This window comes from Bidens hawaiensis, unplaced genomic scaffold, assembly GCF_021521415.1.
Source record: "Bidens hawaiensis isolate Kalapana, Puna unplaced genomic scaffold, B.hawaiensis_p1.1 tig00025176_1, whole genome shotgun sequence".
Classification (NCBI taxonomy): domain Eukaryota; kingdom Viridiplantae; phylum Streptophyta; class Magnoliopsida; order Asterales; family Asteraceae; genus Bidens; species Bidens hawaiensis.
Window position 1 is genome coordinate 259,378 of NW_027494002.1, and position 25,352 is coordinate 284,729.

Here is a 25,352-nt window from a genome sequence, read left to right on the forward strand (position 1 = left end):
TATTAACTACAGTATTAGGTGCTGCTGCTGGTTATTCCTATTATATTATGCAATACTAATAAACTGGATGGACATATGTTTTTATTTTTATTATCAAACAAGTTCAAACTGCTGGTACTAACAAGATCCAAGTTGAAGTTCGGAGTGCACGTTGACACGTATTTATCAAAATCATCACACATATTTATAAAACTTTTTGATACAACACTCGATACCTTCACCCCTGTAAAGTAAAGTTTCAACGTAGCTATTCATTTGTATTTGATGTATGCCCATAGAGATAAATACCATATCATATCATCTAATAATATCAGCATCTTTTAGACAGAAACAAATGTTTTCTCCAAGTATTCTTTCCCTGTAACGCCTTCTTTTAAAGTCTTAAAGTATTCATTGTAGTCTTTCTCAGGTGGAGGGTTTTCAGGATCCACTGTATATTGCTCGCTAAATGGAACCACACATTTCACCTGCAGCCAAAATATGATGTTTTGACACATGAACACACAACATGTAATACCTTTTGACTTTTTGGTCAAAGGTAGCACATTTCGAATCCATATATGATATTGGTTTGCAACGAACTAGCATAGAACGAAGGTGCCAAGTTAAACCGTTTAAAAACATTAGCAGTAAGAAAAGTTTTTAATCGTGAGATATTGCAAAATTCGAGTGAATATTGGATTTGAAAAGTGGCATGTTTGACTGTAAAAGTCAATTAGGGGGAGAACTAAAGATGATAGGGGGATATATAACCTCAAAGGTCTTGTCACACTCGTACGGGCTTTCAAGAGCAGCAACACAAATTTTAGCAACCTCTTCCCTCGATATTTTTCCCTGCATAATCGTTAACCACATATACTTAAAAAAACTACTTTCTCAATGCTTCGGATCTTTTAGAAATTTATACACACACACACACATTATATGCGTGTGTGTGTGTGTGTGTGTGTGCATGAGCAAATCAATTTACTTGTTTGTTTCTGTATATACACTTATGTAGGTAATAAAACATACACGTGTAACCAAACGGTACAAAATTAATAAAAAAATTAAGACCAAATTACTTTGATGAGTTTTTATGTACTAAGCTACACACGTATATGTAATACGCACAGAATTTAAAAAATATAAACCATTGATAAAAAATAAATGGTTTAGATTTCTTTTTTGTTCTAGCAATAACTAAGCATTCTGTAATGATATGTGTGTGTAAAGAGGTGGTTCATAGAAAAGTACAGTTATATTGTCTCCTTGATCAAAAATAAGGTCTGCTCCTGCAGGTTCCTCTGTTAGAGCACAAGGCCTAACTATCGTATACGGTATCCCGCTTTCCCTTATCAAATCCTCCCCCTGTTACAAAATTGACCAACCATGCATGTTAATAATCACAGGTTATTTGTTCAATCCAAAAAGCGTGCCTGAGAGACAATGCACAATTTTTTAAAACCAACTTATAAATATGTGAATACTTGGCATAAATAAATCCTACCTTCAACTTATATGTTAGAATCGATCCGAGTTCTTTGTTCAATCTGACAGCAGGTGGTTGTTTACTTAAATCAAGCCCAGGTCTTTCAGGTCTGGTAACTCCAGCGGACCCCACGTGCACGAATCTGTGCAGTCATCAACCGCCCGCCAATGGTTAGTAACTAACTTTGTATCCAAACAAAACATTATAAAAATAAAAACTTTTAAACCTTGGAAGGATGGGTTCTGCTATATATGCACGAATGCTTGATATCGGAAGCTGAAACGGACCTTCTACAAATGTTGGATTCAACTTCCCGTCATATTCGAATTTGCTGAACATTATCTGGAAAAGAATGAATGAACAAAAACACAAAAGGAATATTTTTTTAGCAAAATAAGATTATATGGATACGGATCAAAAGAATAAGCATGCCTGCAATGATATGATTTGACTTGGGTCAAAGGACTGTGCATCTGCAACTGTTTTTGCCCGAAAGATTGGTCTCAACGAAGAAAATGGTAAACGTACCTACCATATTATAAATTTTCAATTAGTAATTCAGATGGGTTTGGTTATCCACACACCCTTTGACCTATTCACACACCCTTAGAAACCATACGATCATACAGCTCCTATACGATCATATAAGAATGCAGCTTTTGTCAGATTTTCGCAGGTTTTGTCTGCTGTTCAGACTTTCCATACGATAGTATGGATACTATACGATCGCATAACTTTTTTTTTTAATTTTTAACAAATCTGCAACTTGTGAGTTTTGAGTTTTAACAAAGGGTATAGCATGTGTTAACTACCCGTTTATTATTCAGAACTGTTGGTATAACTATTTTAAGAACTTTATAATTTTAAAAGGCTTAAACTTTTGTAAAGTATAACTAGTTGGTTGTTTTATTCATTCGGCGCGAGACCCGTATATTAAAACCGGTAGAATATTATATCACGTCCGGAATATTGTGTCGTATCAAATAATAAACTAGATAATATATCACGTCCGAATATTGTATCATGTCGTTGCGTAAAACGAGAGTAATACGTACGGGATATTATATCATATATTATGCAAAATTCATGTCCAAGTATATCACGTTTGGTTTTAACATGCACGGATATCTTAATCAAATTTGTTTTTTGTTTTTTTGTTTCCATACGATCGTATGGGAGTCATACTATTGTATAACTCCCAGTCAGATTCCGTACACTGCTCGTGCAGATGTACTTTTGTCGTACTTTTGTCCCATACGATCGTATAGGTCCTATACGATCGTATATAGGGTGTGTGAGTTTCTAGAAGGGGTGTATAAATAACATGACCCATTCAGATTAGTTACCAAAATAAACAAATATTTGAAAGTACACTAGTTGGACAAAGTATTCATTCTCGGTGTCACATCCAACCGTTTAATTAACAAATAAGTCGTGTTCAGGTTGTCCCGTGTAATTAAATGGGCAGTGTTTCGGTTGACATGTTTAACTTGTTTAATTAAACATGTCAACCCACCAACCCGTTTAATTATGGAAGTCGACCTATTTTACCAGTTTTTTACAACCCGTCAACCCATTAATGACCGGTTTACAACTTGATTACAACACATTTACAACCCACAAACCTGTTTGACTAATTTAGATAAATGGGTTAAAAGGGTCGTGTTCAAGTTACAAGATTAAAGTTAGTTGTCACTTACTGATTGCCATTGGTCTTTGATGGTGTCAAAACCAACAGTATAACCCACAGTATCCCAATCACGGCTAGTCCGAACAATAAGCTTATAACGACGCCCATCTCCTTTAACGCGCAACTCCAAACCGCCATATGCAGACAAATTTTCCGCAACATCAAAGTTCTAGAAACAAAACACGGTTTAAACTAACCAACCGCTTCATTTATTAACTCATTGTAAAACAAAATATGGCAAATACCTTTGTCCTGATACTAGTAAAACCTCCATTGTTTGTAGTAGAAACAGTACCTACCATTTTCAAAAAAATAAATGAAAATTTAAACTTGAGGTCACAAAAATTATAGGATTTTTAACAAACCTGTAAAAAGACCCGTCGGTCCACCGGTTTCACCACCATTTGGGACTATTCGGAACTGACTTTCACTAACTCCGCCCATCACGACGTCATCTAACGGGCCCCACGGAAGGTCTCGGGATGAACCATCTGAAAATAAGTATAATCATTAATATTACTCACTTTGACTTTTAACGTCAAAGTCAAACAACTGTTCTTATTAACAAATACCTTCAAATCCAAAGACTAATTTTCCACTTTTTAATCCAAGATTATCCTTTAAAGCCTTAATAAGATTTTGCATTCCAATATACTCCACCAGTTCAGGTGAATCACCTTTAATCTGTTTGCATTAATAAAAAAGTATCATATCAAAATATCAAATAAATATTAATTTCAAATATTTGTATTTCTATGCAACGAGTTCTTCACCTCGGGTTCAAAGAACTTGATCCCCTGCAAGCAAAGCAACAATTTTTTTGTCATTAGTGTGTAACATTAACCCGAAAATTCATATAAAGTCAACAGACTTGGAAAATACTTGACTGTATTTGGCCCGATCAGGAGTATCGCCTTCTTTTGGACCAACAATAACTGAAACCGCGTTTATCACCTTCTTTACTCCCTTAAAGTAATCAGGAAGTAAAGTGCTTGCTTTAGTGATATCTCCAACAACCTGAAGATTATGAAAAGTCAACGGGTTGCTGGCCCGGCCCGAATGCTGCAAAATATTTGAACTTACCAAGTCAACATCTGGGCCTAACATTTTTCTTGCTTTCTCTTCATTTCTGACCTGTGAAAAAACAAGATAAATTGTGTACCAATAAAAGAATAAGCACGATCGATTTAAATATAAACTATATATAAATATATAATCGACATACAAGTACTCTAACGGGCAACCCTTTGTTTCGCAAGACATCCACTACTCGTCTGCCAACGCCCCCGGTGGCACCCGCCACTAAAACTATTCCAGAAGCTTCCATAGACTTGTTGGGTTCGGGTTCAGAGGATGAAATATTTGCAATTAGGCCTTCAAAGATCTGTGAAGTGAAAGGAAACGAAAAACTTTGGTCAGAACCTGTTTTGACCCGCTCTGACCTGACCCAGCCCGTTTACTAAAAGTCCAACCTTAAGAGGTGATGGAGGTCCATTAAAGAAGAACAATGTCTTCACAAATCTGCCAAAGTCCCAACCTTGATTCCTAAATTCGGCCCGTTTGTACGTTCGCAGATTGTACGAATGTTGTTGACGAGTGACGGATTTGAGTTGGTCGTTTGCTTTAAGAAATGGGTTACAAATTCCAGCTGGTGACACCCTACTTCTATAAGATCCTGTAGCACAAACGGAAGATGAAACCGTCTGCAAATCACCATTTTAGAACTTATTATATGGCAAAAACAGTTGTAAATGTATGTAATAGCTTGATGGTTAATGAGACACTTATGGATAGTAATGGGTCATAACATAAAGGGTGTTAAACGGGTTGGCGGGTGAAGAAACACGGATCCACCCCTCGGGTATGGGTCCTGGATCCAGTGAGTTCACAGGGTATAATACGATAATTACTACCACGATATGAGTAAGGCTTCCTAAAGTCCAGTGACCGGAACCTGCAAAACAGACACCGTGAGTCTCGTTACAGGAAGGACAAGAGGGGGGGGTCTTCCTGTAACCACCATCCGGCGTGAGAATCAGTAACGTTCGTAATGAAGAAAGTATTGATGTATAAAGACTAAGTGTAGTCAGAATATATGTGAGTGAATGAATGAATACCTCATATCGTTTGACAGGGTATTTATAGCCGAAGGATGATGGAAGATGATTGGGGCAGCTGTCCTCTTCTAGAAGATCTTCGATAACCGCCTGGACACGTGTCTTCTTGTGATATGTTGGGCTATACGTCTCATATGCATGGGTATAAAAACCTGGACACGTGTCACCAGCTGATAGGATGGATCGCACCCTGACCATGTGCACGGTTATAACAACCTGGCCACGTGTCTTCTTGTGATAGGTTGGGCTATACGTCCCATGTGCATGGGTATAACAACCTGGACACGTGTCACCAGCTGATAGGATGGATCGCACCCTGACCATGTGCACGTTGTAACAACCTGTCCAGGTGTCCTTTTTTCATTGGTTAGTATGTCACGTATTCCCCAAGTAAGAATCATGAGCCTTTCTTCTAGAAAGTATTTGAATGGTGACAGCTGTCCTACTGGCACTGTCCTCCAGTTATTTGTGCGGACATACGTCCTGTCTTGCGGATGACTTTGAGGACGCCAGGATGCTTCCGCGTGTGTTATGAGAACGTTCCTCCTTACTCGTAACATGCGGGTGGCCCAAGTGTCCCGCGGGTGGTTTATAAGAGGGTTCTCTATGACCCGCGGGTAGTATTTAAGGGTATTTGGGTCTTTTTGGTACCCTACCTCTACAAGTCCCCCCAGTCCAGTGTTTCTTCCGCGTCAAGTCTTTGTGCGGTGAAATTTCTTGACTTAACGTATGTTTTGGGGATTTTTGTTGTTCGGAGGTTAGGTAGAAATATCTTCTGTTGTATGGATAGTCACGAAAAAGGACAAGTTGAGTACTCGCAGGCGCGTGAACAGATGATGGAACGTTTTTTTACGGCTGTCACTGTACCCGACTGTACAACTTTTTCTCTTTTTCGAATTTCCCGCGCGACGTGGCAGTCACTGGTTGGGTAATGTTTTTTCTCTCGCTGTTGTTCATATCCCATCGCATTAACTGCGATGGGTATAAATAAGGAGAGAATCCTTCTTTTTGAAGTTTTATCGCTCTTTTGCTTTGATTATCTTCTTAATTTTTTTTCTGATAAAGCATTGAACTTTCTTGTATTCTCTCATCAAATCTTTCTAAGATGTCGAATGTCAAACTGAGGTTGACGAGACAGAAGTGTCGTGGGACTATTCTGATTACGAGAAATTGCTAGAGACTTATGGCATTCCACCGGAGTGGAAGCCAGAGTTCCCTGCTCCTGGATCCATAGCCAGTTTCCCACCGCTTGGGAAAATGGCTATGTATGCCGATTATTTTGTTCACGAGAATTTTCGTCTTCCTATAACAAAATTTTTAGAGAGAATTCTGACCGCTTATGGAATTCATTTATCTCAACTACACCCGCGTGCTATGATGCGAATTCGTCATTATGAATTTGTATGCATAGCACATGATATGGTTCCCCACATAGATCGATTCCTGGTTTTCCATCGCCTTGCTAACCATAATGGCTGGTATACGTGCCAAGGATTTTCCGATCGGAGCCTTGGGAATGAGGTTGAAAGGTTGTCCGCCGACTGGCGCAACAAGTTTTTCTAGATATCCTAGGACGTGGTGCCTCTACCCATGGTTCGCCGCCCTGTGAATTCTGCTCTCCCGGATGCAGTGACAGTTGCTCATGAGGGTCGTGAATGGTATCGCATGCTTACCATGGAGCCCTCACCTATGCGTGCCTTGCCGGAAGAGGCATTGGTGTGGGCAGGCATGAGTCGTCTGTGGCCGACGGAATTCATGGAGCCTATTTTTGTAGACTTGCATGAGCGTAAGTTCTCTTGTATACTTGTTTCTTCTTTATTTTGAATCGTTAAATGATTAAGTTTTTATTTCCTCAGGTCGGAGTCCCATGTTTAACGTTCTTTTTGGGGATAGGGGTTATGTCCGTAAGGGTATCCGTGAGGCGGGGGACCAACCCATTCTTGACAAAACTAAATCTCAATTTCTGTTTCCGAAGAAAGTTCGGGCTGAACCTGTAATCTCAAATGCCACCTTTGAAACAGGTGCGTATATTCTAAACCCTCCTCCTCTTATTGCCGTTACTTCGGACGGGATAGTTGCCATCTTATCGTCAAGTGATGACGGTGGTAATGTTTCTATGTCTTCTGCCTCCGAAGAAGAGGATTTCTATACTTCTGAACCTTCCTCTGTCTCACATTTATTGGCAGAATTGGAGCAAAGGAGAGTTTTCTTAGCTTCCCAGACGGGTCGTACGAACGAGAAGGCTGCGGACTCTGAGGCGGGACCATCCAAGAAAAAACGGAAAATACACCGTCCCAAGAAGCCACAGTATAGCCTTGCTGACCGTCTTGACACTGTTGAAGGTACATGCCAGCCTTTAAATACTGTATTATTATTATTATTATTTATTAGTATTTTGCTAAGTATAAATCTTGTTGTGTAGATCCGTTGATTTTTAGTGAAGATATATCTGAGAAGTTATCAACACCAACTCTTCATACTGAGAAACCATCATCCCCTTTTTCAAGGGGAGGGGCGGAGGATAAACCATCTACTCCGCCTGATGCTGCTAACGTGGAGGATCAGCCAACTTTCCCCCAGGCTGGGGTTACTATGGATGAGGATATGCCTACTCCTCCGATTGATATTTCAACGGGAGGTCCGGACGATCAGTCCGACCGTGATACCCGTTTTGATTATTTGTTTCAAGGTGGGGGTGGTAGTGGTGATCAGCAAGACAGTCCTGCTGCTGAGGAGGATCATATTCAGACTGACGAGCTTCCACGCTAACGTCCTCCTCAACAGTCTTCTTCCACCCCGGCTCGCCTTAAGCCCTCGGGTTCCTGTTATTACGGGGATACGGGCTTGGGTGACAAACACGAGTTGTTTGTCCCTCCATGGGGCATTACCAATGGTTCTCGGTTTTCCCAACCGAGAACTTGTATGGAATTTGTTGAACATTGCGCACCCCCTGCTGAGATGGCATATCAGCGTGATCTTTCCCACCACGACCTTCATACAAATGTTGCTTATCATCTGGCTAATGCCTTAGCCAGTAGCCATGAGGTCTTAAGTGAGTGGCGTACTCTAGGCGGGAAGGTGGGGGAAGCTCGTCGGGCGGCTGAGATTGCCAGGAAGGAGGCTGAGGAGCATCGCGTTGCTGCCCAAACCGCCAAATGGAAACAATCTGATGCGGAAATCGCCTTGAAAAACGAGCAAGATTGCAATGCTGAGGCTGCCTGGCGATGGAAAGAAGCTTGTGAAAAACAAAATTCCCTTCTTGAGGCTGCTCGAGCTAAAGCTCAGAGGGAAATGGATGAATTGGCTCGTGTTCAAGAGGCTAATACTTCATTAGAAAACCAAGTAGCCCTTCAAGGTGCGCGAATTCACGATCTTGAAGCGGAGCTAAAGCTGCAGAAGGAGCAGGCTGAACTTAAGGATCAACGTGCTGTTAAAATCCAGACTGCTTATGATTCCCTCCTCCAAGCTCATGAGGAAGCCATCGCGGAATCAAAGGAGTTCCGAGCGCGGGCCGAGCGTGCGGAACAGGACCGTCAATGGTTCCTTACTCGGGGAGTTGATGCTGTAAGTCACACTTTATCATTTGTTGTTTCACTCGTACCTTTTGATATTGGGGACTTATGTTTTTGTCTTAACAGGTTGTTCGCCATATCAAAGGAGGTAAGGAGCTAAATGACAGCTTTGCCAATGTAATGTCTGCTTCTTCCTCACTTGGGCATGTTGTGGGCTTTCATGAAGGGATGAATTATGCTTAGAGCAACCGCACATTCAGAGATCATCCTCTTCATGGAGTTGATGTCAAGCAAGCCCGAGATACGCGGGTAAAGGAACATGATGACCTAGTGTTTCCGCTTCAGCAAATGCTTTCGGAGTTTGCATCCGCAGATGATGGCCTACAACTTTTGAAGGTCTATCTTGGGGAAGACTCTGAGGATGATTTTTCGGAAGATACGTCTGTGAAGGCTCCGGAAGACCCGTCCGCTTCAAACCCTTAGGATAGATTTACTGTTTCTATAACTTGTAAAAAGTTTTCTTTCCTTCTTGTAATGTTTTTTGGATCATTAATGAAGAATATTTATTTTGACTTTTTGTGATCTTTTTACTGCTTTTAATACCTTCTGAGAGGAATTTTCTAAATCCTTCAATTTTTTTTAAATATTTGAAAGTTTTGGATAACTATAGTGACGTGGCGGAGAGAGAAACTTCTTGAGGGTAACTGATAGGACGTATATGACGCTGCCGACAGTCTGTTTTCATTATCTTGAATTTCCCGCCTGACGTGTCAGTCGTCTGTCGGTCCGCGGTTTCTCTCTCCTCTGGCGCTTTATGGATCGCATTAATTGCGATGAGTATAAATATGGCCCTTGTATCTTCTATTTGCTCTTTATCACTTTCAGATTTCTTTTCTTTCAAACGTTTGAAGTTTTTCATTTTTCTTTGATATTTCTTCCTCTTTCTGTGATTTTCTTGATCTTTGTGGAGTTAAAATGGCTAAAGAGAAGAAGAGTACCCCTACTATCGACGAGGTTGCCGTTTGTCTTAAAGAAGAAGACTATAATGATGTTGTCAATGTTTATGGGTTGACGACGAAGTGGGAACCAGAACTTCCTGCTAGTGGTTCTATTGCTACTAGTCCGCCTTCAAAGAAAATAGACCACTTTACAACAGGGAACTTCCGGATTCCGATTACCAAATTTGTCCAATCGGTCTTGACAACTTATAGGATTCATCTTTCCCAGATTCATCCCTTCGGGATGTTGAGGATTCGACACTTCGAATTCTGTTGCCAGACCCATGACCTTGAACCGACTGTTGGCATGTTCGCCGTTATTTACAAGATGACCTTCCGTGACGGATGGTACAGCTTCGCGACTGTGGAGAAGAGGGTTATAGGCACGGAATGGCTCCGTAGCCTCCATGGCTGGAAACCTAAATTTTTCTGGATCTGAGATGATGTTATTCCTTTCGCGATGCATAAACGGAAGGCGAAAGAGGCTATGCCAGTGGTTGTGGCCTCCGCCCATGAAGTTCAGGCATGGTATCAAACGCTGATCTCCACACTGACTCCCATGCGCCCAATCCACGAAGGAGAAATGGTGAGTGCGAGGATGAGCCGATTGTGGCCATTTCCAACTCTAGAACCGTACTACGAGGAGACCGACAAGAGTAAGTTTGTTGTTGTCTCTATTCTGTCATTAAGAATTTTCTAATTTGTTTTCTTGCTTTTCGTAGGTGAAGGTTCCGCCTTTAGCACTTTGTTGGATCGTAAGGGGGGATGATGGTGCGCCGCCCAATCGATAAAAGAGATGCGTCCTTTCTTGAGCGTACCCGTTCTAATTTCGTGTTTCCCACAGCTTTCCGCCTGGAACCCAAAGTTTCCGAGGCGATGTATGCCAAAGGTGAGGCATATGTTAAAGAATGCATCCAGAAAGGTGAAGGCGCTTTGAAACCCAAACATGTAACTGCTATTAGTTCCAGCGGAGTGATTGTGCTCTTCTTGTATAGCGAGGAGTCGTCACTGTCTGGAGAAGTATGCTCGATTAATGTTAACAAAATTATGGGCTCAACTGCAGGTCTCACCCGTCAACGAGCCGCGACTATTCAATCAACGGGCCCAGATGATGCTGACACCACTGCAGAAGTCGAGGGTCCAGGACCATATGATATTACTGCTGAGGGTAAACGCCTGGCCGTTGATGCGGGCGCCTCCAAGGAGGCGGGCAAGCGGAAAATTCATCCTGTAAAGGATGTTCCCAAGAAGAAGAAGTCAAAAAAGACCAAACCTTCCGCCTTGGACACACGATTGGAACAACTTGATACGCAGGACCCTCCGCTGGGTATGCAAAGTTCCTACTTCCCTTTTCTCTTTGTTTATTGTGATGTTAAATCATTGTTAGTGTTTTTTAGTGAACCTGGATAATCTTTCCGAGGGTATTTCCGGATTGAAAAGTTCCGCCTCCTAATACTGCTGAAGACCCGGTTGTTGTGACGGACGACTCTCCGTTGAAGAATAAGGAGGCGGACACCACTGTTCACGCTAAGGTGTCACCTTCGTACAATGTACACCAATTCAGGGATCAAGGGGGCATAAGCACGGTACCCTATTCTTCCCGAACCTCTCCTACTCCTGAGGAGAACCCCTCATCAACCTAACTGGTCCTTACATCAGGATTCGACATTCCGTAACGTGGACACATGTTTTGAATTTCTGGGGGAGTGTCTCCCGCACGGTGAAAAGGAGAGGCGTCGTCTTAGTGTGCGCCAAGAGTTGATTAACTCTCATTCTTACTATTTGGCGAGCACTATTTCCACCACCCATGAAATAACCAGGGACTGGTTGACGATGAATGAGCAATGGGACGAGCTAGCGGCCTCCGCTTCCGATGCCAAAGAAGAAGCCCTTAAAGCCATGAATGAAGCTAGGAAAGCCAGCCGGGCCCTGAAGGCGGAAGAAACTGCTCGGTCTGTTGCCGAGGAAGCCAAGGTCACTCTCCAGAAACAGCTGGATGAACAGTCTAAGATGATGGCTGAACAAGCCAAGTTGTTGGAGACCCTTCGGGCTGAGTCGGCGGCCAAAGACAAGCGTTTGGCTGACCTTAATGCCAGAAACCGTGATCAAGCCTTAGAATGTGCCAAACACAAAATGGAATTTATTCAGGCCAAGGCAGATCAAAAATGGCTGTTGGCGGAGGCTATTCCCAAGGTATGTGTCTCATTCTTATCATAAATATTCCCAGTATTATTAGAGTTACTTATGTGTAACTGTCTTATCAGGTCATTGCCGATGTACGGGCAAGTGACGAACTTGGGAATTGTGTTGCTATCCTCCTCAAAGCTTCAAAGCAAGCTGGTCGCCAACTGGGCTTTAAAGAAGGTTATCAGTTTGGTTCCACTTCCAAGCTTCCTGAGGAGTACGTTTTGGCTGGTCAGGATACTGTTGCCATTCATAAACAGAAATCAAAGGACTTTGATTCTTTGAAATTTCCTTTGGCGGACCAGATATCCGAACTTGCTGACAAAGAGGATAGCATTCAGCGACTAAAGACTCTTCTTGAACTTGATAGAAGTAACGAAGAAGAAGAAGACCATGCTGAAGATGCTGGAGGTAACGATGCGGAACACGAAGATGCCGCGCCATAGATAGAATTTTCTTTTTCTTGTAACTTGATCTTTTGTTGTAATCCCATTTGTGTATATAAAGAAGTTTAATTTTGCATCCGTTACACTTTGTTTATTTTGTCATAATATAAGTGTTTAGTAGGATCTTCTTTGTATGCCAATAAAGGATTACATAATAATACAAGTCTCAAATGACTGAAATGAAAATTTTCATAACCAGGGCATAAACCAACTTACAAGAAATGAAACTACAAATATTGTGAACTTCTAGTTAGGCGCGCACGCCAAAAGATAAACATACTAAATGTAGCATTTCCTCAGTTGGGCCCCATTCCAAGTTCTAGGGACCTCTGTCCCGTCCAACCTTTCTAGTTTATAGGCACCTTTAGACAGAACTTTCTGGATTCTATAAGGTCCTTCCCATGTAGGGGCCAACTTGCCCGGAGGCTCTTGCCCTGAGGCTTCGTTACTGCAGAAGACATAATCTCCCGCATCGAATTCACATCTTTGAACCCGCGAGTTATAATACTTTTGCAATTGTCGTTTGTAATTATGCTCGCAGATCGATGCCATTTCCCTCCTTTCCTCGAGGAGGTCGAGGTTCATCCGGAGCTCATGATCGTTATCTTCAATCATAAGGACTCTGGCGGATGGGATACCAATCTCGGCGGGAATCATGGCTTCTGTGCAATATGTTAAACTGAAGGGGGTTTCAGAATTGCTGGAATTCATTTGAGTGCGGAAGGCCCATAGTACATGGGGCAGTTCGTCCACTCATCCCGTTCGTTTTGTTCCCAGCCACATTTTGATTCCTTCTTTAATCGTCCGATTTTTTCTTTCGACTTGACCATTCTCTTGCGGGTGGGCTACAGAGGTGAAGATTTGAGAAATGTGTAACTCTTTTAACCATTCTTGCAACCCACTGTCCGCGAATTGTGTCCCGTTGTCACTAACGAGCTCTAGAGGGAGGCCAAAACGACATATGATGAATTCCCACAAGAATTTTTTAACACTCGCTGCTGTTATAGAAGTAACTGGTTTGGCCTCCACCCATTTTGTAAAGTAGTCGATCGCTACTATCAGGAACTTGATACGTCCGGGGGCTTCAGGGAAAGGTCCCATTATGTCAACTGCCCATTTCTGGAATGGCCAAGCTGAAGTGACTGGGACTAACTCGTTTTTTGGTCGAAGCGTGTTAGGAGCATGGCGTTGACATGAATCACACTTTCTGATTTTATGTACATCATCCATATGCATCCCCGGCCAGTAATACCCGACATTCATTATCTTTGCTACAACCATCCGCGGACCCGCGTGAAGACCACAAATGCCTTCATGAACCTCTCTGATTAAGTAATTCGCGTCCTCGACATCCACACATCGAAGTAGTGGTCCGAGGAAAGAACGTCGGTACAAAATACCATCAAGAGTCTGATAGTTCAAGGCTTTGTGCTTTATCTTCCGGGCCGCTGCTTTTCCTTCCGGAAGTGCTCCAGATGACAAGTTTACCATAATGGGTGTCATCCAGGATTCTACTCCTGTTTGGATCACTAAAACCTGATGTTGCGGAACAGACGGGCGATCTAATACTTTAATGCGGATGTACTTGGCGAAATGTTCGAAGTTCGTTGAAGCCAATTTACTTAGAGCATCCGCTGATTTGTTTTCACTTCTCTTTATATGAATGACTTTGCAAGAAGAGAACTGAAGCATCAAATCCTTTGCCTGTGACACATATGAAGCCATGATATCGTTTTTTGCTTCGTATGTATCATTGATCTGTCCCGCAATCAACATGGAATATACCCGGGCTTCTAAATGTTTAACCCCAAGCTTTTTGGTTATCCGCAAGCCTGCCAAGAAAGCTTCATATTCTGCCTAGTTGTTGGTACTTTTGAAGTCCAGCTTTATGGCATATGTAAACTCATGGCCTTCGGGATTGACCAGCCTGAGGCATGCGCCACATCCCTCATTGCTTGAAGCTCCATCCGTGAATAAGGACCAAATTTGTCTTAATTCCGAAGGTGCTTGGGGTTGTTGCTCGATTAAACATTCTTTTTCTTTGTGATGCGGAACTTTTGTCACGAAGTCCGCCAACACCTGCCCTTTGATTGCTGGCCTAGGTTTGTATTCTATTGCATGTTCACCTAGTTCGATGGCTCATTTGGCCAGTTGGCCAGATAATTCGGGCTTACTGAGAACATTTTTGAGCTTGTATCCGGTGAAAACATTGATGGGGTGCCCTTAAAAGTATCTGCGGAGGCGTCGGGCAGCATAAACCAGTGCTAAAACAAGTTTTTTCAAGCATGGAGTATCTTGTTTCCGGGTCCGATAATGTTATGCTGACGTAGTAGATCGGTGTTTGAATATTCTTTCGATCTGTCAGGAGGACGGCCCCAATGGCGATGTCTGACGCTGATAGGTATAACGTTAAAAGTTCCCCCGCACATGGTGCTGTTAACGTGGGCAGCTCCATCAAACATTTTTTAACCTCCAAAAAAGCTTGTTCTGCTTCTGCAGTCCAATTGAAATGTGTTTTCTTAAGGAAATTTCTTAGTGTTGAGATAAATGGGTGAGATTTGGCTGCATGGTTTGCCAAGAATCGATTCAAAGCAACCAAACGCCCATTGAGTGTCTGAACTTCCTTGAGGGAGGACGGGGAAGGCATGCGGGCTATAGCTTGAACTTTGTCTGGATTAGCTTTGAAGCCCGCATCCGTGACAATCACCCCCAGAAATTTTCCCTCTTCCATTACGAATGAACACTTAGCTGGATTTAGCTTCATGTTAGTACCTTTCAAAGTTTCGAAAGACTCTTCAATATCTCTCAGCATCTGATCTTCCTCAACACTTGTGATTACAAGATCGTCCATATACACCTCTAAGTTTCGACCAATTTGTCCTTTAAATGTTGTGTCCATCAATCGTTGATACGTGGCTCCCGCATTTTTTAGTCCGAAAGACATCATTTTGTAACAAAAGGTGCATTGATCGGTACGAAATGTTGTTTTGTCCTCATCACCCGCTGCCATGCGGATCTGATGGTAGCCTTTGTAAGCATCCAAGAAGCACTTGAATTTGAATGGTGCCACAGCATCAACTTTGAGATCTATTTCGGGTAAAGGATAACAATCCTTGGGACATGCTTTATTTAGGTCCTTGAAATCGATACACATTCACCATGCCCCATTGCTTTTGGGGACGATAACTGGGTTGGCGACCCAAGTTTGGTAACGAATTGGACGAATGATTTCGGCCTGCAAGAGGTCCTGGACTTGTTCATTCATTGCTTTTTGTTTGTTCCGGACCCATCTTACATCGACATTCTTTGATAATAACTGTTTCAAGAAAGTCCGCACTATCTCGGAGATAGCAGGTCCAATTGTTACAGTTTGATCAGGGAAATCTTTGTTCAAGACCCACTTTTCCGGTTCAGTTCTCAAAGCTTATTTTGGAATCTTGCTTGGTTTTGAACTCTTGGTTGCAAAGCAGTGCCTGTTAACATGAATTATTGCGATACCAGTACAAGTTGGGACTCATACTGCACCGTGTGCTGTGGACGGATGAGCATTGAAATCACCAATCGCTTCTCGTCCAAGGATAATATCATGTCTTGATGTTGCTGGCAAAACCAGAAATTCGACCTCCTCGGTCCTCGAATGAATTCCATCACTCAGGGTGACTGGGAATGAAATTACACCCCGCGGATGCATTATTTCTCCTCCGAATCCCGACACTGGAGCGTGGATGGGTTTCAATCTTTCTTTATCTTCTTCGTCAAGCTGATCAAAGCATTGTTCATACATGATATCTGATGTGCTGCCGGTGTTGAAGAAGACGCAATGAGAACGATAGTGTCCGAAGAGAGCAGTGATGATCAGGGGGTTCTTATTGTTCGGGCCTCCTTTAATTCGAGGGAAGATCACTGGTTCATTCTTCCACTCTTCATCATCAGATTTTTTTCTCTTATTCCCTGTATGGAACTCTCCTTGTATCATATGAACATTCAAATCTTTAATTTGTTTCTTACTCGGGCCTTGGATGTCCCGAACATGTGATTTTCCATTGTCTGGTTTTCCATTTTTTACCAAGTGTTTGAGTTTTCCAGATTTCACAGCCATCTCAATTTCATTTTTCAATGTTCTACATTCATTCGTATTATGACCAATGTCGTCATGATACGAACAGTGCTTGGTAGCATCCAAGAATGATCTTCTTGTTAATGGTTGTGGCTTTCTATATTTTATATTCTCTGTGGTAAGAATTTCAGCGGGAGTTTTTGAAAGAGGAGTCCAATTGTTGGGACCTCGGTTTACAGGTCCCACTTTGTTCTTGTTGCCTATGAGGGATCTTGCGTCAAATGGTTTTGATGCTTCCGCACTTGGCTGAAGCCTTGACCAAATAGGGCCTTTCGCCAGTCTATTAGGTCTCGGATTCTGAAACTCAACTTTAAATTTTTGTTTCGTGTTACCATTCCTCAATGTTTTCTCAGTATTAGCATACACCTTTGCCGCAGTCATTAGGTCGTCCCATTCTTTTGGCATTCCATCTCCGCCAGTAAGCGTGCGGACTAAATCGTCACATTTGACGTTTTTGCGGAAGGCACCACGAAGCATGTCTTTACTGATTCCACCGATGTTCAAACTTTCGTCATTGAACCTGGTGATAAAATCTTCTATGGACTCGTTATCGCGGCGAACAACATCCAAAATTTCTGATTGGTCTCGCGTATGTTTTTTCTGTTGACTGAAGTGTTGGGAAAATTTTTTCACCAGATCGTCCCAACTAGAAATTTCACCGTTGGGTAACTTTTCAAACCATTCTCTTGCTGCCCCTGTTAGTGTCAATGCGAACATGTGACACCAATAAGGCAGCGTCCAACCACTAACACCACCTATCGCAATAAAGTTTTGGAGATGATCACTTGGATCAGTCATACCATTATACTTACCCACCGATGTAGGTATCTTAGCATTAACGGGAAAGGGTGCTATGGCAATACTTGCTATGAACTTTGATTTTTCAGTGAAGGCCGCGGGGCGGTATGGTTTAGTAAAGTCTCGTTCCGCATTGCTATGGTATTCAGTATGGCGGACTATGTCATGCGGACGGCTGCTTTTTGCCTGAGAACTCATCCTACTGTCTCCGGTATACATACTATAGTCTCCCCGGGTGGTAGGATGAATCGTAACCGTCAAACTCATCTAAATAAGATGGCATCCGCATATTTATGTGAGGACGAGGACGCAGCCTCGGAAGTTCGCCAAACTCTAGTTCCGTCTGTTGACTATTACGGGTTTGACTTCCTCGCACTGTTGGTGGAGGAGAAGGAGATCCCCTAGGGGATTCCTCATAATCCAACGTGCGGGCGTGAAGTTGCTCGTTACGTTTTCTACGCTCGTATTCAGCCACCAAACTTTGTTGCTGCACATGGAGCCACTCTTCAGGAGTCAAGGCTCCTCTGGATATGGAATTACGTCTATAAGATCTCGCCACGTCAGAGTCACCTGAATCATTTTCTAGATCCAACACTGACCGCTTTCGGCGAGTTTCTTCCGTAATCCGTCTGAGATTACCCAAATTAGAACCTTCCGGTGCCGAGGTCCGTCCCATATCTGGGGGGTGGTACCGGTTGGTGCTATGGCGTTCTCTAGGGTAAAACCCACAGGTGTTACGTCAATGTTCCGTGACCCTGGAGCTGTGACTCGCTCAAGAGTACGGCCACTTGGAGTCGTGATGCGGGCAAAAACACTAAGACCCGGAGGTGCTTCTATGTTAGTTACACGTGACTCAGTTGCAGGGGTTCCCGTCGGCCCTTCAGGAAGTTTACTCATATCAAACGAACCAAAAAACCAACGAAAACTATAGTTGTTCTAACACAAATCACAGATGACGCCAATAAAGAAACTGTAGGTTCCCTGGATGGATCTGCACGGGATATCTCGATCTACGTAGGTGCGGAATCCCTGCGTAGGTCGTTACGAGCGTAGAAGACACGAATAGATCAAACACGATACGATAAACAAACACGTTATATTATAACCAAAACACGTGATACAATATCACTATTACAGACACGAACTCTCGTCCTCACGTTACAGCTCTCGTAACTTCGATAATGATCACACGAACTCTTTTCTAAGCTAAGCCGTAACCTATATAAATACACGACAACTTCGCCTGGCATGTTCAGGCGAAGTTGTTCATAACTTCGCTTGACTAACAAGTTCGCCTAAACAGCGAACTTGTTAGTAACTTCGCTTAAGACATATAAAACATAATTAATCATTACAGACACTAGACTATGAACTACTGACATTATGCACCAACAGACTCCCCCTTGGCAGTAGCTTCATGTCTTGATCTTCAAGCACGTGTCTTGTAATCTTCAATCTCTTGGTCTTCATGCATGTACTCCTTATCTCAAGCATACCGTGACTACTCGCTGATATTTCCTCGCTTCGTCTTTCCAAGCAGGAATATAAAATATCTTCTTTTCATTTAACACCTGCAGATCAGCTTTCGATAAATTAACAAGATGCATCGGATCATACACTCTTAGCACTTCTTGTTCGTCTTCGTCTTCCATCACGGCTTCAGCAGTCTGGCAATCAACATACCACCATTTGAGATCTTTCAACACATCTTGAGGCATAGTCTTCATTGGAACCTCTTTCATGCATCGAATCGGTTTGTACTTCATTACCATCCATGGCTTGCCATCTGCTCTCATTCCTCTTTCCTTATCTTCCACTAGCTTTCCCTTCTGTGGCTTTAATAACTCAAACTTCTTTTCTTTAATACTTTCTTTCCACACGATCTTCCCAATAACTCTGGCCATGTTGTCGTCGCTTCTATTAATCAACCCCAATCTAGCCAAATCCTTCACCTCACATTCAGGCAATGTATTGAGAGACCTCAACGTCCTCTTAAAGTATTGGATCTCATCATATCTTTTCACCACGAACACTTTTAACTGTTCATCATATAGCCAACAGATAATTCCTTTCTTTGATTCAGCATAGCCTTTGATATTATAACTTTTCTTGAACATGGTTGGAACAGCAGGCTTCTTAGTTTTGATAAACCAATGAGCATAGCCTTCCTTCCATCTAGGCTGCTCCTCCCATTCTGTATCATCATCTACTGTATCTTGACATACATCTGACTTTTCAACTTCAGGGATCTCGTGTTCAACATTCTCCTCAACTATTTCACCTTCTTCAACATCATCTTCTATCACAATTTCTGCACCAATCTTTTCAATCTCTTCGACTGGTAGAACATCATCTTCACACACATCATCAACATCTAACATATCATCATCCTACTCCTTCAAGGCATCGATCACATCATCTCCCATCTCCTCGTCATCTACCAGAACCACCACATCGTCACCTGCACCTGTTGACTCCCCCTGAGCTGTGGAAGTCCCAAGAGCTTGAGTAGTTCTTGGCAACTCACCACCTGCACCTTTCGATGCATTGGGATCATCGTCTCTGTCATTCTTCTTCTTTGTCCTGAGCTCGTCGCCTTTACAGCTCGTCTCCCCCTGAGATGCCAAGAACTCCTTCATAGCATCTATAATTTTTCCATGTTCAACCAGTAGGGACGACTGCAGCTAATTCTCTGTTACTAGGCGCTGAATAGCCTGGGTCTGGATAAGATTCACCCTTGATTGTTCTGCCACGACCCGTTCAAGTGCAGCTATTCTTTCCGAGTCTGATAGGGTTGCATCGAAATCGAACCTCATATGTGATATATCTTGAGTGTACTGAGGAGGGATTTCAAATGTAACCGGGACATCAGTAGCAGGCGTAACCGCAGGTGGTATCATACCTGATAACCCTGCAGTTGCAACGACTGTCGACTCAACAAATTGAGCAACCACCTCTGAAGGAGTAAGAGTTGGAGGTGGTAAAGACACAATCTCCGGAGTCGTCAGCTGGAAAGTAGTGAGTGAGATGCCGAAAGAAGATGATGTAGCCACCACGGGAACATCCGCGGCGCTTAAACTTGTAACTTGTACTGATGTAGGGACAATCGACATACCGGACAGTGCGGGTGGAGCGAAACGTACTACTCTTGAACTCTCACCTGCTCCCATACCTGCACCTGTCCTGTCCCTTCTTGAACGTCTGATCAACTTATGAATGTCTTCTTCTTCTTCTGACTCACTGTCGTCATCTGTCCTCTTTCTCTTCCCATACGTCCTCTCTTGAGTCACCATCATACGTCTGGCTTCATCCATTACATCATCAAAATCTGAGTCAGCCACCGTCGTAGCTGCTCTAGTAACATGCACAGTCGAAGCACGTTCAACCGGAACCTGAACGTTCTCCTCTGGATCCACCCGATCCATATTAAAGAATCCTTGACCACCAAATTCTGCGTCAAGGTCCACATTCTCCTCCGGTGACACAACAGGAGCAGCAGGTATAGCTTGAGGTGCTCCTGCCTGTTGTGGTGCCGGGTCCCTAAACTCATCCCCTCGAGCAGGCACATACTCCGGGTTGATTAAGTACCCAAAAAGTGGAGTATGGCGAGGACGAAGTTCAGGCTTGCTCCTAGCACTCGAAGTTCTGCATTGGGCGAAGATACGTTTGTTCACACTTTCCACGTATCTGATATGACAACGTTGAGGCAACGTGGGAGCCACATGATTCAAGATCATTTGAAGAAATCTTGGATACATGAGGAATCTCTCACGTGCCATCGCCCTTCTCTGACGATCAATTTCATAGAAGACCATCTGACTAAAGCTATAACGTTTGTTATAAGTCAGAGCAGTCATCGCCGACTGCATGGTCGCGCCTATCCCGTCAGTGCCCGCCTTCCTCCCAGACATACAAACAATCATGACGTGCATGAGAAAGCGCCACTGATCGAGTAGGAAACCCTTCCTTCTTTGTGTATCGTCCAACGGACCAGAATAGCCCATTCGTAAAAACGCTCCATCTCGTAAAGGAGCCACAAAGTCTGTAGGGTCATCCCTAGTCTCCTCTCCAAAACGTAAAGCCACCAGGATTTGTTCAGAAGAGAACTGAACTTCTTGATTGTTGACGGTTGCTCGCATAACCGGGGGCTCAACGCGGCAATCGTATTCCACCGTCTGCCAAAAATCCTCAATATTGGGTAAGGATATCGGCAGAGTAGTTGTGATCGCGTGGAATATCCGCGAGCGAAGGAGGAAAGTGATGATTTCGCGGTAATCCTCCACACCACTCGCATCTGGGTCTAACATAATATACATATTATGCCCAGGGAAGAATTGTCTATGGTTATCTCCCCCGTCATCGCCACCAGCACCTCCAGCACCAGCAACAGCAGCCATATCTGCAACAAACGAACCAAGTTAGATACACGTTAAGGCATAACACAAGTTCGCTTGTTACCATGAGCGAAGTTGTGATAAAGTCTGTATAGGCGAAGTTAAAAGTGGGGCGAAGTTGGGAACAACTTCGCTTCATCTTTAAGTTCGTCTAATAACTAATAAGTAAAAAGGTCCAGGCGAAGTTAATGATAACTTCGCCTCACCACAACATCGCCTCAGGCGAAGTTACGGATAACTTCGCCCAAACTGTAAGTTCGCCTGAATCTGAATCGGCGACAGTAAGGAGATTCAAATTCAAAAAATCTGATGTTTTAGATCAGTTTGACGATTGAGGGGTCCGAAAAACATGATTTTAAAGCAATCTGGATGATCAGTTTGTTCATGACCACGTAAAGACAAGTTTTGAAATCGGGTTCAAAAGTCCGACGGTCCGAGGTTTCGAAACGGTTCGACACGACCTTTGATAAACAAGAAAGAACATGGGTTATACGATATATCGACACCTCGAACCTTGAATCGTAACGGAATCTGAGAAAAAGATCACGGAATCGGAAAGAACGACAAGTTCGCCGGAAAACTGATAAGTTCGCTAGAATAATACAGAGAATAAGTTCGCCGGTTTGACAAATTATGAAAGCTTTGACATTTAAAATTCTTTATATAGGAGCGGAGTTAGACAGGCGAAGTTGTGGATAACTTCGCCTAGAGCGAAGTTATTCACAAGTTCGCCGATATATCAAATTTTACAATATCACCAAAACACGTGATACAATATCACTATTACAGACACGAACTCTCGTCCTCACGTTACAGCTCTCGTAACTTCGATAATGATCACACAAACTCTTTTCTAAGCTAAGCCGTAACCTATATAAATACACGACAACTTCGCCTGGCATGTTCAGACGAAGTTGTCCATAACTTCGCTTGACTAACAAGTTTGCCTAAACAGCGAACTTGTTAGTAACTTCGCTTAAGACATATAAAACATAATTAATCATTACAGACTCGATTACAGACACTAGACTATGAACTACTGACATTATGCACCAACAGAAACACGGATCCACTCCCAGGGTATGGGTCCTGGATCCATTGAGTCCACAGGGTACAATACGATAATTACTACCACGATATGAGTAAGGCTTCCTAAAGTCCAGTGACCGGAACCTGCAAAACAGACACCGTGAGTCTCGTTACAGGAAGGACAAGAGGTGGGGGGGGGGGGTCTTCCTGTAACCATCCTCCGGCGTGAGAATCAGTAACGTTCGTAATGAAGAAAGTATTGATGTATAAAGACTAAGTGTAGTCAGAATATATGTGAGTGAATGAATGAATACCTCATATCGTTTGACAAGGTATTTATAGCCGAAGAATGATAGAAGATGATTGGGGCAGCTGTCCTCTTCTAGAAGATCTTTGATAACCGCCTGGACACGTGTCTTCTTGTGATAGGTTGGGCTATACGTCCCATGTGCATGGGTATAACAACCTGGACACGTGTCACCAGCTGATAGGATGGATCGCACCCTAACCATGTGCACGGTTATAACAACCTGGCCACGTGTCTTCTTGTGATAGGTTGGGCTATACGTCCCATGTGCATGGGTATAACAACCTGGACACGTGTCACCAGCTGATAGGATGGATTGCACCCTGACCATGTGCACGGTTATAACAACCTGTCCAGGTGTCCTTTGTTCATTGGTTAGTATGTCACGTATTCCCCAAGTAAGAATCATGAGCCTTTCTTCTAGAAAGTATTTGAATGGTGACAGCTGTCCTACTGGCACTGTCCTCCAGTTATTTGTGCGGACATACGTCCTGTCCTGCGGATGACTTTTGAGGACGCCAGGATGTTTCCGCGTGTGTTATGAGAACTTTCCTCCTTACTCGTAACATGCGGGTGGCCCAAGTGTCCCGCGGGTGGTTTATAAGAGGGTTCTTTATGACCCACGGGTAGTATTTAAGGGTATTTGGGTCTTTTTGGTACCCTACCTCTACAGCGGGTTGAACCGACACCAACCTAAAAAATTTATATGAACCCAAACATGACACGAGTATTCACAAGTTGACACAAAAACGACCCGTTTAATCAAATATGTGCATACATAAAACACATATTAATAAAAGGACTATTGGTTTTTATTGGTCCCAAGTATTTCATTTTTGCCGGCGCTGGTCCCAACTATCACTTTAACTGCCAACGGTCCCAACTTTCACACATGTGTCTGCCACCAGTCCACGACTAACCGAGTACTAACTCCATTATGTTTTAGATGACGTGTCCATCCTACGTGTTAAAAAACCTTGACGTGGCTGCCTGTGTGTTAATTTCTTTATTGTTCCTAATCCACCGCCATGGTTTCCGGTAACTGAACCTGAGTTATTAACATTCTGAGCTTCAGTTGGTGAAATTAAAGTGATATTTGACGTATGCTTGACAACGATGATGTTCGTATTTTGAAGCGGATGGTTTAGGTTTTGTTTTGTTATTGTATTTGGCGCAACAATTTGTTACTAGAACGGGTGGATCTCGGATTGTTGGATCCGTCAGGAGATAAGGTATCGGATGATGATTGCATGGTGGTGCCGATGTCTGTGAGGAGTTGTACGGTGGTGGCGGTGGCGGTGTGTATTAAGAGAGACGATGGGTTGTAGGGGACCTGGGGTGAGAGAGACGATGAGAAGACATATTATTATTGTTATTATTATTATTATTGTTTTATTAGAAAAAGCCACGTCAGCAACAAAAATGACACGTCAAGGTTTTTTAACACGTAGGATGGACACGTCATCTAAAACATAACGGAGTTAGTACTCGATTAGTCGTGGACTGGTGGCAGACACATGTGTGAAAGTTGGGACCGTTGGCAGTTAAAGTGATAGTTGGGACCAGCGCCGGCAAAAATGAAATACTTGGGACCAATAAAAACCAATAGTCCTTAATAAAATTATAATAATAAACAGGTTAAAGAAGTCAATCACAAGCCCCAAATGGCCTAAACTCAGCCCATTTAGCTAAACTGGTTTACGGGTTCGACCTGAAAGTGATCAAACTCGTTTAGATTAAACTCGAACCTACAAATTTCGTGTTAGGTCGTATGGTGTCAGGAATTGGAAATCTAGAAGTTACCAGAAAACACCAACACAGCAGTTAAAGTAATCACTAAACATGATTCATGAATGAGCTAACGAACTCGAAACAAAGAAGACATCAGGGTTAATTTTATGTTTACTGGTAATTACCTCGTACTTGACGAACTTGAAAGAACAGAATGTTGTGGTTCTTGTCGGAGCACTGTAACAGCACCACTCCATTTTGTGTGAATATCGGAAGTTAAATTCGCCGGAGATATTGTATAAAAAATAATTAATTTCAAAGTCTTTAAAAATAAACGCAGACCACACGTTACCCGGGAATTTATCCTTAAGCCTCTCTTGTTTGTAATAATACTTTATTTTTATTTTAACTTAATTTAATTCCAAATTTATAATACGTATTTTAATAATCATTTATTTTAATTTTAATTTTATTCATATTAAGCTTCATATATACATAGCCTTTAATTAAGCGGGTGCTTCCTATGGTTTGCACGAGTTACACGTATGATCCTCACGT

General features: G+C 42.7%; 1 protein-coding gene across 1 annotated transcript; it reads right to left on the bottom strand.

Moving 5' to 3' along the window:
• Positions 1-59: 59 nt before the first annotated feature.
• On the bottom strand, positions 60-25,138 carry LOC143570967 (protein HIGH CHLOROPHYLL FLUORESCENCE PHENOTYPE 173, chloroplastic-like). The gene is made up of 16 exons (XM_077056484.1): positions 24,980-25,138; positions 4,634-4,864; positions 4,387-4,545; positions 4,245-4,295; positions 4,044-4,178; positions 3,935-3,958; positions 3,734-3,845; positions 3,527-3,652; positions 3,407-3,456; positions 3,172-3,330; positions 1,904-1,999; positions 1,698-1,813; positions 1,490-1,613; positions 1,237-1,350; positions 754-834; positions 60-467 (listed from the first exon to the last, which is right to left on the bottom strand). Exons 1-16 carry the CDS (start codon positions 25,049-25,051, stop codon positions 321-323), a joined length of 1,797 nt encoding a protein of 598 aa, XP_076912599.1. The 5' UTR covers positions 25,052-25,138; the 3' UTR covers positions 60-320.
• Positions 25,139-25,352: the final 214 nt, after the last annotated feature.